Here is a 16,015-nt window from a genome sequence, read left to right as displayed (position 1 = left end):
GCATGTGGCACCTCCAACGGAACTGCCCTCCAAACACTGCATTCAGGACAGGTCTAGACTGGACCCATAGACAGGCCATGCATGTGGGAAGTAGCATACAAGTCCAGTTCAGAGTGGGTACTAGATGCAGTGTGTGTACTAGACTGGCTCTGCACGGCATGTGCAACACATGCCTCAGACTCACCGTGCATGGGGCCGAGGCAGGCACATGCTGCAAACAATGCATGGAGCTGGAGACAGCACACACACTGCAAGTGAAACAGGGAGCCAATCCAGGGTGCACGCTGCATGTGGTACCCACACCAGCCCAGCCCTGTGTCCTGGATCCAGCATGTTGGACAAGTCTGTGGGCCAGACTGGCCCCGAGTCTCTCATCTGGCCCATGGGGCTAGATGAGTTTGACACTCTTGGTTTATATACTTTTGCCAAGCTAAGTATTCAAGATTAAATATTAATGAAATAGAGTACTATCTTTAAACTGATTTCCACAGAAAAATACTAAGTTTCAAAGGACTGAGATTAGGGAAAAGCAAATTCTTTTGTCCATGCCAAAAAAGAAAATGTGTCACATTTGTTTTTATGGAAAAGCTTTTGCATATCCATGCTTTGCAGCAGAGTCTAAAAATTAACAGAGGAACTGTCTCTGAAAATTCAATCAAACTGACACAAAAGAAAAAAGTTTGCACATGCTCAGGAAAGGCAATGTTAGACTGACATCTAAATTCCCAAATATTTCATCTGAAGCAATCATGAAACAACTGAGGAATACAGTGACTGTGTAGGACTTTGCTATTCCCATATGTTGGGGCCGCCATGATACTGACAGAAGGGTGTCTTATTGCTTAATTCTTAATGCTTCTCCTCTGATGCTTACATAGCTAAGTGGAAAAAAAGGAAATAGCCCTCAAATGCCCTGTGTCAAGAGTCTGCAAAGTCAGGAGAGGGCAGACAGATGCACACAAGCTTAGGAGGGCATGATGGTGACAGGAGAAGGGGCAGAGGGTTCTAAACCACTACACTATTTTCTCTCCCTAAACCTAAAACTAAACCCAAGATTCCTACATCTTAACATCCTCTGTTGTCTAGCAAACAGTAGTGAAACCCACTAGCAAGGTGTTTCATCCTCCCCTAGAGGCTGGGTCTGTAAACAACCACCACCTAGTTCTGCTACTACTGTTCGCTGCAATCCTGCTTCTGCTCTGCCTCATGTCTTGGAGAGAAGGGGTGTCACAACTAGGCCAGATCCCCACCAGTGGCAGCAGAACAAATGGTGGCAGTGGCTAAGATATTAATACAGCTGTTGCTTGCTCCCCTGCATAGCAGAAATGCATCCCCAACAGAGTTCTGTGCCCTGAATTTTGCGCCCTAACCTGAAATCCCAAGCCTTCCAAGAGTCCCATTAGCTAAATAAAACAGTTCTCCACAGACCAGACTTTTGACCCCCTCCCCACTACAATCTACAGAATATTTAACCTGACCAAGAATGGCAATTTTTGTCCCCCTTGATTGAGGGCATTTCTAAAATTACATAACAGCTCTTTTGGCAAGAACAACCAGATGATCTATTAATGCTATGACACTGGGCTCGATGCAAGAAGTCACCTTCAGTATTGTTCCATTAACTTATCGTCTTATGAAATCATAATTAAAAAACATCCTTAGAGAATACTGTTGTGTTACACATCAGGAATACATGGCAGATGCAATCAGTTTTATACAATTCTAAGGAGAGGGAACACTGACAATACAACCTCCGCTTATGTTCACCTTACCTTCATCACCAGCTGTTTAATAAACATGAGTAAGAATGCTCGCAGAGAAAATATCTCTTTCTGATTAGGTCGGGGTCCATCTTTAAAAAGAAAAGCAAATATTTTATGCTACACATGAAGAAAACTATATTGACATTACAGTACATGGATATATTGTTTTACTTAAAAGTTTTGGAAAAGTATAAAGCATTTGTTATTTTATATGCAGGAGACAATCAAATGCAGTGGTTTGCTTTTGTTCCCTCATAAAACATGCTTTAGTGAAATGCACTGAATAGTAAGAATATGGACAGACCAACCCTCCTTGTGCTTTTAAAGCACTCCAGAAAGTGCGGGTACAGACATACACAGTGCATGAAACACTCCAAAGCAGGTCATTTTGCCACAAAAATAACCCCAGAGAAAGACAGAACAACTTTAAAACATTTCACTATGAAGCACTACACCTTGACTACTTGCTCTGGATTTTTTGCTTGCTTTGTCTGCCACAATCACACTGGGACTTGGTCTGGGGAAGAAGCAGGCAACTCCTGCGGGGGCTGAGGGGTGGGAATTTATGACTTCTGGGAAGTGATGGGCTAGTGAAGAGGTGGTGGCTATGTTCTCAGCATAACCAGTTGGCTTTGGCTGTCAGTTAAGTCCATATATACCACTCTGGATTGGGCACCAGAACTTTCCAGAGATCCTTGTGGTCTCCTCTCCTACCCTCAAAACATGCTTAATTACTACCCCTTTCACTACTGCTAGTTATTGTTATGGCTTGGGACAAGAGCCCAATGCAAGGATGCCAAGGAAGATCATAGACTCCTTCTCCCAAACTTACTAGATGCATCTCCCTATTGTTGAGGAGCTCCTTCTACTTTTCCTCTAACTTCCCCAAAACTCCCACCCCCAAGCTGGCTCTCTGCTACCCTACCTGCTATTGTTTCCAGTGAATGCCACCCATGAGTGCTACACAGCAAACAGTTTTCCCTGGGAGGGTGCAGTCAGGGTCACCCATGTCTCCATAGAGGGGTAGTGCGTAGGTAGGAAGAAAACACTGCTGCTGCCACTGTGCTGGAGGGCTGAACCTTACAGGTGGCTGCCTGTGTTGCCCATGTCTCCTGGCAGCTAAGGCCTAGGTGCTGTGGGAGCCAGAGGACTGGCTTGTTGCAGGTAGCTAGCTGTAGGAAAATGCTTGTGGGTATTCCGTGAGGATGAGGGAGACGTGATGTTGACACACTGGTCTGGTGTGAAGTTGTGGGGAGGGAGGGTCAATCAGGATGGGAAGAGTAGGAAGTGGAAAGTGAAGCACTGTGGGATGCCAGAGAATCTTCCATTGCGCTGAGTTAGAGAGTGTCATACTAACCACCACCAGCTGGTTGCCCAACGGTTATTTGAGGCACTCCCAATTATTCCTCCGAGAGGCACTGGTAAGCAACAAAAAGCAAGCCAATCTACTAATACCACAGATAACTTATCACCTGCTATTGTTTGCAACACTCCCACAGGAGCTGGCAGGGACTCTGGACCATTTTGAAGTGGGAGATTTGAAGCACTTCAAAAGAATGTCTGTCCATAACCTAACTGTCCTAGTAGAATTCCTATCAAATTAAGTCTTATAAATCCATACGTTAAAATTGGTCTTAACTTCTCGAGTTAAACTATTTTGTTTTGCCATTCTTTTGCAAGTCAACCACTGCAATATCAAAGAGGATGTAAAAGTTGGTTAAAAAACTACTTTGCTAATGAAGGGTAAAGTAAATGTAGACATACCTAATCCTTTTGGAGTGATTCCACTACGATCTTGAGGATTCACTACCCAGTAGTAATACTTTAAAGTGTGCATTACCAGAAGAACTGTCCCAACTCGCCGAATTGCATTATATATGTTAACAGTGCCAATGAACTCAGTAGACAGGTACGTGTACAAGATCAACTGAACCTATATCACCCAGTAAGGAAATAAAAATGTCAATTAAACATTCACAGGAACAGGGAGATGAGTTAAAATACTAGTCATAGGCACGTGAACAGTATTTTAACTATTATGACTAAAAACTAGGAAAACTTAACAACTGTTGAAACGCAGGGTACCTATACATGAGTAACAAAGCTACTCTGACGTGCTATAGTTACAGCCCAGTGCAGTAGACTTGATTAATCAAGTCTGCTGAAACATGGTAATTACCACAGTCCAGCAGACTCCAGTGTCTCTGTGCTTAAAAATCATGGGGGGCAGGGGAGGGGAGGAGGAGAGCTTTAACTAAAGCTTGAATTAACTTTAGTTAAAGTGACTCTACTACCATTTTTAAGCATTGGGGACCCTGATGCATGAGACACTCCAGGAACTTTAATTGGAGCTCCCCACAACCTCTTCCCCACTCCTGGAGCACATGTATAAATATCCTAGGAGTTTAGATTGATTTGGCCACAAGCCTCATCGTACTTGGATTTTTTGTTAAAGTCTCAGCTTGTGGAGTCACACAGGTGTCAGGGTATTGCACTTAACATGATGCCAAATTTAATGTCATTATTTGTCAACCCTAGTCTCAGCTCTGGGGAATGTAACTCATGTGTAGTTTTTAAAAGGTTTGGGGCTGACAATAAAAGCACTTTCATCCAGCTGCAAGAACAGCAATTTTATACCACTACCCTCATCTAGGGCAAAACAACAAGACACTTAAGATTTCTGGTACAATAGCTGTGAGAAAGAGAAGGGAAAAAAACATATCCATGTTTGTAAAAGTATCAATAACGTATACTACTGCTGACATTAATGCACATCTTAATGATTAAAGGGATTGACAAATTTAAGCAACCTTTCAAAAACTGTTTTTTACTAGGCTGTACTTGGCTTGTTCTGGTCAGATCTGAAAAAAAATGTCTTCCATTTGAAAGCTTGTTTACCTATGCCCACTGTTCAGTTGGTCCAATAAAAGATATCACCCTAAAAAATCCTTTCCTCTCAACCATATTAATTGAATGTGTTCAATTAAGAAGCCTGAAAATTAATTTTGCTAATACCAAACCAGGTACATTGCTGTATAACAACTTTCTAGGAACCCTGGTCTCTTTGCATCATTTTTGGAGTGTTTGCTATTTATTTTAGTGTTTTTGTGTTAATAAAATAAGTCTTTTTGCTCACGTTCTAGCATTCACTGTACTTGTACTGACTAGAAATTAGTAGAGAACTATAAGTAAATAATTTTAAGCCCCAAAATATTTTACACACTTAGTAAACCTTTAATATCACTGTAATGATAGATACTTGGTTTACAAAATGACTAAATCTGGAATCAATTGATGAAGTTCCATTAAGCTCTATATTTTCTTGCTGTAACAGAAAAGCAAATGGAACTGTCAGAGAACACCACTCTATTTTAAGTAGATTCTTAACTGGCGTGATGCAAATAATCTTGTGCTACAGATCAAAATGTTTAATACAACAATGCACTCTTTAAGCAGAGACTATTTTCATACAGTATTTAGAACAGAGACACTCTTGATCCCGATGGGGCTTTGGGTGCCACTAAAATAAAGAATTAGGAATAAAATGAATGAAGTGCATCTGATCCTGAAACAGCACTCAAATAACAAAAATAAAAACATTTTACCTTTGCTGGGGTATGAATCCATATTGCTGGATTAAGAAGAATGTGATCACAAAGCTGCTTGAGCAAGGGCACTCCATTGTGCAAGTTACTCAGGTATTTAGCAAAGGCAAGGCATAGTTCTAGCACAGCTCGGGTAACATGGACTTTGGAAGACTAAAAAAAAAGAAAAGAAAAGAAAAGAAAAAGAAGGATTTACTTAGACTAGCCTTTATCAAACTGTTTTAAAATTTTGTGATGAAAAAATATTAACATGCTAGGTTTTGCAGGTGACGGGGATAGGATAAGAAGAAAGGTCAGTAAGCCAATACTGGGTAAGCACTGATTTTGGTTTACCTTTTCCAGACTATATCCTATCACATGGAAGCCCTTACAGGAAAGCATCTGTTCTTGCATAGCGATGGAGTTCTTCAGTAACTCCATGATGAAAGCCAACAACGTGGAACTGAAAAATGTAGTGCATTAAAAAATAAAAATATTCACTTTCTTCTTAAAGAAATAGCATGTGGTTCACAGAGATTAAATAGAAAAAGCTCCTAGTAGAGCACTTTCCTTTTACAGTACATACATGCATTTAACATGATTTAAGTGGTTAGATTAATATTTGAACTCATCTAAAGATTATGAAAATATATTTAAGATTGTAAGAAGCCAATCCATTTCACAGCTTCAATCAGATTTTCTTCATCTTCAAATCCTGGATTTAGTGATACCTACCCAGTGGTAAAATGCTTTTAAAGCAAGTCATCTCAGGAACTTTGCACTTTCATCTTGCTGTTTTATATTTCTCTTTTACTTTCATGTTGAAATGTTCTACTGTACAAAAGACCTGTATTCCATTCCAACTGCCACTGACTTGGTTTCAGGACAGATGTTGCTGGATTCAACCGCTCAGAGTGCCTAAGAAGCATTGCTTTTTTATCATTCCTAAACCAGCTGAGAAATTCCCATAAAGTTCAGCCACTGGATGCTTGGTTGTAAAAAAGCAATGAAATTAAGAAAACTCTCAATTTACAAGTTTAACAGTAACACTGAAGGAAGAGAAGGAATTTCTACATCTTTGTCTGTAGAAATTCATTAATGGGGATTCAAAAAATGTCTGTCTTTTCCATTTGTTGTTTCCTTTTGAAAGTCAGCTTGAACTCTACCTCAAAATAGCCTTTTTTGTTTATTTTGTTTTATTTCTTCCAACGTATAAGGCATTAATTTCTTTGTTTGAATACCTTGGTAAAACTTTTGTTCAATTAGGGACATTCTGATCTGCTACTCTCCTCTACTCACTACTTTCACCAACTCATAGTCCATGAATAAACACACACATTTAAAAACAAAAAACTTATACGGTTTTTATTAACAAGCACATAACTGCCTAATTAAGAGCTATTATAAGGCCCAATTATAAGAAGTCAGGTTAAGGTTTTACAAATGACTTCATAAGCTTAACACTGCATTAATTTTAGCATTGTTTTACTTCTGTGCCTCTCTACCATTAGAAAGCAGGGGACTCTCTTTAGTAAAAGGAAATTAACAAATATCAACAAGTTCATTAGTTTTAATGAAATACATGTTCTTAAACTTAAGCCTCTCTGGCCCACTGCTGGTTAATACCTGATGCTGTTGTGGTCTGCTTCTATGCACAACTGCAATTATAAGGCAAAATAATCCTGACTTTAGTTCAAGGTCCTGTGTAGGCAAAAGACCTCTGGTGCTGAAAACACAGTGTGTCCAAACAATAGTACCATAATGGCATTAAGCTTCCCCTTTACATCCAACAGGCACAGGCATGTTCACTAGCATAAACTCTGGCTATTTTAACTATGTCTATTATTTGCTGTGTATTTCTATCTTACGTACATTAACTTCAATTTATAGTACACATACGTGTGAAAAATTTTCCTATTACCTGTAACTTTATCTTCAGGAAAAAAAATGTTCTAGGATAATTTAAATTAAGAAAAAGATCATTTCATTTCAACAAAAAGAGTGGAAAACTAAAGTATCTAGACACACTCACCAAACGGTTGCATCAACTTCATCCGATGAGTATTGCCTATAGTCTAACTGTGCAAACAGAGGAAAAAGTACCTGCACTCCTCCAACTGAATGCATAGCACTTTGGATGGAGTGAGTCAAAACTGCTTTCACATCCTAACAAAGAAGAAAAACAAAAAAAATTAAAACCTTTTTCACAACTCATTTTAAAAATGATGGTTTGATAAAAAAAGTCAAGAGCATCTTTCTTAAGAAATTGGACTGATAACATATTGCTATAAAAAGGCTGCCCTGGAAAGAGTCCCTACTGCAGGGGTGTCAAAGGCCTGTAGGCCAGATCCAAAGCATGAGTTGCTGGACCTACCCCATGGTCTGGCCCCTGCCACACATGCAATGTACAGTGCAGGGGCTGAGCCCTGTGCTGCAGGCACTACAGGCATGGGGTGCATGCTCCATGCAGCACACTGCCAGACCCCAAACCAATGCACATACCAGCCCCAGTCACCTGTGCTGCCTGCAGTGCTGGGTCTAGCCTATGCACCACATGCAACTCTTCTCCTGTACCAGCTCTGTGGGGTGGCATGTACAGTGCACAGGCTGGACCTCATGCTGTGACCACTCCACAGGGGGTTAAGTCCCAGCCCAGGCCACTGACTCAGGGATGCTCATCCAGCCCTCAGGGCTAGGAGACTGTGACACCCCTGCCCTATTATGATGCCTGAAAACAATCATGGCTCCTGCTAAAAGGACAGGTCCAGGAGGGGCCCAAAGTAAGATCTTTCTACTGCTGTAGTGAATTACAGTGTTAGAGACCCTGGCATAGGAGAAGGAAGAGTTAGAAGAGAATGTCCTCAGGGATAGGGATGTGGGCTGGCAGATTCTGAGTGGGGTGGAATGGAGAATGAGGCAAAAGCCTGTGTGCAAAGGTTTAAATAACATCTTTGGTGCAAGTTTGTTTTTTTAAGCACATAATCTTACTGAAAAAGGATCACATTGAGATTTTGAGGATGAAAATATGTACAAGTTCATTTAGGGAACGAATGGATGGCACAACCGCACCCAAATGAGGGCATGTGGTCCTAGTTGTTCATGAAAAAACTGAGCTTTGCACTGAAAGGAATGGGCTAGAGAAGAATGGGTATGGCATGTGATGCATTCCTGGAGATAGTAAGGAAGGAGAGGTCTGATTTAAGGCAGTGGTAAGAACACAGAGGTGATAGTTTGAAGAGCTATGCACAGTTCTTTGCAACTCCTCCGATATTAGAGGACAAGAAAGAAGAAAGGCAGAGTTTTGTTAGTTTTTACTTCTCCGTGTATTATTAGGGCTCCTCTATCTCAGAGATCTGAAAATCATGGTTTCAGAACCTGACAAATGCACCATTTTTCTTCTCAGAAAATCAGCTAAAATGTCAAAATACCTGCAGCATGAGGGCATGTGGAGAATGAACAAAGATAGATGGGTTATCCTTGGGTGAGGATTCTAAACAGAGCTGTGCATCTGTAGCCCTTGGATTGTACATGAAAGCAATTGCACTGGAGAGTTTGCCATCATACAGCAACATTTTGTGATGCTCAGCAAGAAAGAGATCACTTTCTGCCTTGAATTTGAATGTTCCCTGGAAAGGTGGAGAAAGAGGGAGGAAAAAGAAACACATTAAAAACTTACTTCCCCAAAGGGACAGTCATTAGAAGCAACACAAATACTGATGAAAATCACAGGATTTCTCCTCCTCAACTCTAGCAATATGCAAGAAGAAAACAATCCCACTACAAATATTTGTAGTTCAGGACTGATTTTATAGTTAGTATTGTATAACTTCTTTGCCCCAGAATGACACTACCCACAAGGGAAGGGAAAATATTTTACACTTCTCCTTTAAATGAAAAAAACTTAAGTAAATAATACTGCCTTCTATTAAAAATGTTCACTCAAAACACTGTTTAATATTTGGGATAGAGATGGAGTGGGGACCATTCTTCCATCATGTGTTTGTACAGCTCCTAGGGTGTATTGCAATCTGCCTAGAGCCCAAAGCTACTACAATAAAGATAAGTCAGTGTAACAAAAGTACACCTCAGTAGTAGCCTTGCTAGTCATTTTTTCCTCAGTGTGTTGAATTAGGCGTTGAGATACTAGCCTGCATAAGGAAATGGATCTCAAAGCAATTCATATTTAGCTTTCTATTCACTTAGTACGTAAACAAATAAATGAATAATACCTAGTTAAGAGAGAAGAGTTACTCCATATGAGCTGCTGCACAGTAATTGGATTGTGTACTCACTCAAACCTGTGCTAAACAGAAGCTAAAACCAGGGCAGTTTATATCTGAAACAATTGCTTTACTATCGCAGGATAGAATGAACAAATAAAACAGTTACCCCACATGATGAACTAACCCACAGTAATTTCCCCCTTTAATTTGATATATAATTTGTTCATTCATCCTTAGACAACAACTTCCCTCCCTATTATCCTCTCTCCCAGCAATAGAAGACTTTTGCCCATGCCCATCAACAGAAGCAGGAACTGAGAAATGAAAAATGGAGATACTTTTTGTTACTTATTTTAACCTAGTTTTAGCATCAAATTTACTAAGTTACTGTTTGAAGTGGTGTTTGTTTAAAACATAGATAGCCTTTTTTGACACCAGCAACCATGTCCATTGTGTTGTTTCCACTGGCACACTGAATTTGATTGGGAATTCAACAACTTCATGTCCATAACAAACATGTCTTATTTATTAGTTCTTTTTCTTTCCTCTTTTAAGTATTATAACTGTTAATTAATAATTAACCAATCATTAATTAATCTATAAATATATGTAACAGTTTAATAAACAGAAATTGCCTGGTAAGGAAACTGGTACATGCAATTGCTACAGAAATTTCAAAAACCTCCAGAAATTGATTAAAAGAAACCTTTCAAAAGTTATTACTTCAACTCCAAGATACCTTGTATCCCAGCCCAAGCTGATAAATGGCAAAGATCTGAGCAGCATTAAGAGCCTCACTGAAAAGGTAAACAGCTGTCATCTGTCCACAAAACACTCGATTGGCATCTGCTGTTTCTGAAGAACCCAGGAAGCATTTATCAAATGTCTGAAAACAGAACAGAGAATCAAGTTACACTAAATAAAAAAAACAAACAAAATAAAAGTAAAATAAATAATCAAATTGATTGAATCTGAACTACGTAAGTATAAATCAATCATGTAGATATTTATTAACGTTAGGAAGATATTTTATTTGATCAGGATAAACAATTTTTTAGCAAGTATAAGGCTGGTTGCTCAGGTCCATAACTTTTTCATAAAGTTACATGAAAAATTTAATATTTTTTTCCAAGAGAGGTTATTAAGTGGATATTTTTTAGATTTAAACAAATACAAAACATTTTCTGCTATTTTAGATATTAAGCAATTTCTGAAATTTGGGGAAAACATATTTTATATTTACTAATACAAAAATAAGATATCCTTAACAGTTTTAGTGTATTCAAACAAGGATGTAGCTACAAGAACACATGTGGAAGACAAAAAAAAGCAACAAAAAAACCCCAAAGAAACAAAAACACTAAACTCTTAACTAATATCTAACATCAGAGAAGTCAGATAACTCATTGTACAAGGATAAGAGTCTTATTAACAGGACTCTTTTCTCCCATGTTTTAGAAGAGCAAAAACTAGACAATGGAGAGTAGGAAAGTTGTGACAATCTTCCTGTTCTCCTATGAGGCTGAATCTTGTATACATTTAAACATATGCAGAACTAATTTGTGTAGTGGTGAATAGACCACTTATTCACATAGTGCAATACAACTATTTAGGCACTTGCAGAATCAAGCCTATTGGGTTTGCTGACCATCAAGAGTATTGGGTTTGCTGACCATCGAGTCACAGATGAAATGACATATATTACCAGCTACAGAGATGGACAATGATGTAAAAACAGATTAAATTATGTTGAAGGATCCCATTAAAGCAAGACAAAAATCCCAAAACACAAAACATTTTAAAAACCTATCACAGCACGATATCAATGACGGGTGAGTGAAATGGGATGTATTAGATTCAGATTCAACCCATATTGGGACAGTGATTCAATTTGTTGATTTGGATCATTGTCCCCAATTCAATTCAGCCGAATCCGAATCTGAAGATTCGATACTGATTCGGAGAATCGGCATTTCGGTCATAGACACAGCTTTAAAAGTTTTTTCTACATATCTCAAGGTACCAGCATGAATGCTCCAATGCTAGGTCGGATGGAGTGTCCCACAGGAGCACGACGGGGCCCCCCATGTGCTTGGCAGCGAACCCGGAAGTGGACTGGAAGTACTTCTGGGTCTGCCGGGGAGCACACTGGGGCTCCACCCCTGCAGCCCCGCAGCTCAGCAATCAGCTGCGAGGAGACCCCAGGTACCTCCTCAGACCCAGGAGGCAGGGGGGACACAGGGGAGCCCCCTCCAGCATGCTCCCCGATGGACACAGAAGTGGATCGGAAGTGCTTCTGGTCCTTTTCTGGGCCTGCTGCTGAGCACACTGGGAAGCCCCTGCAGTCCTGTGAGATGCTCCACCTGCCCCAGCATCACAGTATTCACAAGCCGCCTGGTACCTTGAGGTATGTAGAAAAAACATGTAAAGCTGTGTCTATGTCCGAATCTCCAAATCTTTCCAAATTGATTTGGAGGGTTCTGATTCAATTCAGAGACATTAAATAGTCTCCTGATTTGATTTGGATTCGGAGATTTGGCCACTGAATCTGGCCAAATCTCTGTCGAATCGAATCAGGGACCAAAGCTTTGCACAGCCCTAATATCAATGTTTAACAATATTTTTTTAAATAATAATAACAAAAGTTGTTGCTATTCCAAATAAAGTAAAATAATGCAAAATTAAAATTACTTACATCACTGGTATTGACAAACCACGTTATTTCTCCATATGATGCCAGTTCCCCATTCACATAACATCGAAGTTCACTGTTCTTCCAACGGTTGTAGATGTGAACTATAGTAACCATATACCACTGAATAATAAAAAAACAACTGCTGATATACTGAGTCTTTATAAGAGTATGTTAAGTTAGATCATAGAAAAAAAACGTTGTTATGAATTCAATGACTACTAACAAGTTTCTTTATGTTAAAAAAATGGAAAAGATGAAAAGTTCATTGCTGGTCTGGTCTAACTCACTGCACCCAAGAAAATGTCCAGTCACCCTATGACAAACAGTTGTACGATTTTAGAGAGATATATAACCACAACTCAGAACTTTTCTTTTGACAGCATGATGAACACTATTTATGTCAAAACCTTGGCAAAAGACTATAACTTGATTTGTTAATATGTTTAAACTTTGTTTCACTTAAGATTTACAATAGTTCATCATCCCCTGATTCCAAAGAGCTGCAAGGATGATTCAAAAGTTTAAAGAATCTCAAAGGAGTATGTGTCAAATAGTCAGAAACAGAATCCATATTTACAGCAAGGGATTACTGATAAGGGATTCCAAAGGAAGTCTGGAAGAGGCCCATTCTCCCACAACATGTTTACAACCTTTTCTGCAGAAACACTGGAATAACACTTCATTTGACAAAGCAAATATTTTTGCTGGCCTGTTAAATATGCAAGAAAACCTCAGACAACAATAATGTCATTTAAATTGAATCATGACATTCTACAGACATTTTTTATAAAATATGGGGCTAACATAACAATTGTGAAGAAGACAGTTTCTGGATAATATGACTAGTTATAATCAATGTGATGAATTCTCTTATGAGCCGTCTTCACTTCACAATGACTTGAAAAAAACAAATTTTCTTTAAGGCAGACTAAGGAAAAAATAGCATGTTTGGAAAATAAGTTAAAGAACATACATTCACATTTTATTAAACCTAAGTTGTCTAAACAAGATGCTAAGTGGTGTTTAAAATGTGTTAGCTGGTTGTTGCTAGCCTAAAGAGAACAAATATAATCATAACCTCTAAGGACATGTAGCCAATAGTCCACCAGGAGAAAATCATAGCCTGCATCTTTTACCCAGGTCCTTCGTAATCTCAACCATACAGCCTACATGTCTAGAAAGTAGATTCTTAAAACCAACAGGCCAGAAATTAAAAAAGGAAAACAGTGGCATGCATCAGGAGAACAAGCAGAGAACTGAGAGGAACCAGCATTTGGCCCATGGCAGCCTGAGCAATCCATCACTTCTGCTGAAGACTTAACAGAACTTGTGAAGGAAAGAGAGGGAAGAAACTGGAAAGCAGCAGTAAATTTGAACAGAAGTAAGCAAGAAAGATAAATTCATCTTAGAATATTCAGGACTGCTATATGTATTGAGACTAACTAGGGATAGATTATGCAGGACTTAATTCCTTTTGGTACATCTGCAGTTTTTCTATTTTGCTCCCTCTCACACCCTCTTCTGTTCTTTTTTTTTTTTTTTTTTTTAAAGGTCCATATGTTGGTGTAGTTTCAAGTTTAAACATTATATCTAGAATCAGCCCTATCAAATTAAGCTCTATTAATCCACTGAACACCATACACAATAACCATGAAAGTTCATTTATACTTCCCCAGTAGGTTCTCAAATTCCTCATACCCATTAAAACCTTCCTATCTCTCCTACAACTTCTCATAAATGCCAAAAGTCATGTGGAAACGCACAAGCCAAGATAATCAAGTTATCCTACACAGGACAACTCAGACAGCTAGCTTATCCTAACTCTCTACTACTAACTCGTTTGACATTTGTGATTTTACTCTGTCATTACTTTTCAATAAACTGCATTCTCCTTTTAGGCTTGGATAAGAATATAAATGACAAATATTAAAAGGGTAGACTACCGTATACATTTATTTCTTTAAGCTTTACTTTTTAAAATGGTTTCTGAACACTACAAATTGATGTAGATGATCGTTTTCTCACATTGTTAACTGTTCTTTTACACATGTATGTAGTAATTAGCAGACAGAGTAAAAATGTTTCCCAAAGCTGTCTCAAGGGGAAAAAGAACAAGTGCAACTAATGCCTAATTACATACATGTACTGATGCAATTTATGGTTCTTATTTTACCATATTAACTCACCTTCTGTGGCTTGAAATCAAATTTCACACAGTGCTGGAAACCTTTTCCTTTTGATTTTATTGATGTCACAATCAAACAGCCTCCTACAAAGTGAGCAGAATAACCAAGTCCTTTGTTTGTGCGAAAACTTAAAAGAAAAAAAAAAAAGTTCTGTGAATAACTGAAGCTAAATGTGCCAGTAAACAAAAAAATGTTTTTAGGCTTGTTTTGTTCAATCTAAGTAAACAGTATTAAAAATGGATATAAATGGAACATCAGAAGTACAAGCTTACACAATACATACCAATATAAGTAAGGCTTATCCTTATCCACGTTGATATTGTTTACAGGATCCATTCTTAACCAAGTGTGAAAGGTAAATCCATTCTGGTAGGGCCACTTGGCTATAGGAGGTAAGGCAATAGCCTAAAGAAAATAAATTAACATAGCAAGATTAAACAAAAATAATCCTTGAACCATGAAAGTGGGCAAGGTGCAAGCTAGGTATGTACTATTTCACATGGCCAGAGTCCTTTTTCCATTTTTAAAGATTTCATCATAAAAATGTGCATAAATCAGTATAATGAACTGTGGGAAAATGAAATATTTTACTGAAGAAAATTAAAAATAGTCTAAAAACGCAATTCTCAATTTTCTGCTAATACACAACAGAACAAGTAAAACATACACACTTATGATCTCCATACTGTTGTCATGCAGCACTGCATTCCAAAGACAAAAGATAATAAACTCATTGTGGAAGGAAGTCAGGCAAGGAAATGGAAGTCTCTAAATTTTGCCTGAAGAATTCCCTTATCTACAGACTAGTCATGACTAGTTTAACCTTACACAAAGTAAAGACACAAAACTACTACAGCCCTGATTTAGAAAAATGTAACACAATACCTTCAGCCAAAAATCATCATAAAGAATACAGGACTTATATATTAGCTAGAAAGCTTGTAAATTACAAACCACATGCTCGTACAACAACAATTTATATAGTGTTAGATTCTTTGTTTGAGTAGTTTTTATTAACCATTACCATTCACTTTTCACCATTTTGCTTCACAGTCTTGCAATATAAATTTCAACTCAGATTGCCATAGTGCTCTGATCAAAGATGCTGTCCAGACAATCAATACCAATGAACAAAAACATCAAAGAACTTGAGTGTCGCCAGACTCCTTATTATACTCCCAAGCTCTGTGCAGCTATCCTTGCCCAAACGCAATGCTATAAATCCTTCTCTGCAGCAATAACTAACTAATCAGTCTATGTACGTCTCAGCCCAATATATATATATACACACATACACGCACACACATACTTTTAGTGCCTATTAATACTGCAGTTGGTTTAACTCAGGATATAGCTTTTAATTAGTATAGCTTTCCCTACGAAAATTTGATTCCCATTTTTTTTTCAAACAAAGAAATTATTATTATATTGAGGTTTCTCATCTGTTCTCAGACATTCACCATATACTGAAAAACAAAAATACAACAACAGAAGAAAACAGTAAAACCATACACAAGTAGCCAAAACAACATGTGCCTGTTACAGATTTGCATTATACTTAAGG

General features: G+C 38.3%; 1 protein-coding gene across 9 annotated transcripts in view; it reads right to left on the bottom strand.

The window, feature by feature from the left end:
- The window catches only part of LRBA (LPS responsive beige-like anchor protein), a 611,727-nt gene that overhangs the window by 507,045 nt on the left and 88,667 nt on the right, over window positions 1-16,015 (bottom strand). For all 9 annotated transcript variants that reach the window (XM_019481504.2, XM_019481508.2, XM_019481505.2 and 6 more), the window contains exons 6-15: window positions 14,735-14,856; window positions 14,452-14,578; window positions 12,266-12,385; window positions 10,310-10,456; window positions 8,776-8,973; window positions 7,380-7,513; window positions 5,702-5,810; window positions 5,369-5,521; window positions 3,528-3,696; window positions 1,773-1,852 (exon numbers count right to left, since the gene is read on the bottom strand). In XM_019481504.2, coding sequence (XP_019337049.1) covers window positions 1,773-1,852; window positions 3,528-3,696; window positions 5,369-5,521; window positions 5,702-5,810; window positions 7,380-7,513; window positions 8,776-8,973; window positions 10,310-10,456; window positions 12,266-12,385; window positions 14,452-14,578; window positions 14,735-14,856 — 1,359 coding nt within the window. The remainder of the gene's footprint in view (window positions 1-1,772; window positions 1,853-3,527; window positions 3,697-5,368; window positions 5,522-5,701; window positions 5,811-7,379; window positions 7,514-8,775; window positions 8,974-10,309; window positions 10,457-12,265; window positions 12,386-14,451; window positions 14,579-14,734; window positions 14,857-16,015) is intronic.

The sequence above is a fragment of the Alligator mississippiensis genome, chromosome 2 (genome assembly GCF_030867095.1).
Source record: "Alligator mississippiensis isolate rAllMis1 chromosome 2, rAllMis1, whole genome shotgun sequence".
Classification (NCBI taxonomy): Eukaryota; Metazoa; Chordata; order Crocodylia; family Alligatoridae; genus Alligator; species Alligator mississippiensis.
The sequence above is the reverse complement of the archived record's forward strand: the minus strand, read 5'-3'. Positions and strand labels throughout refer to the sequence as shown.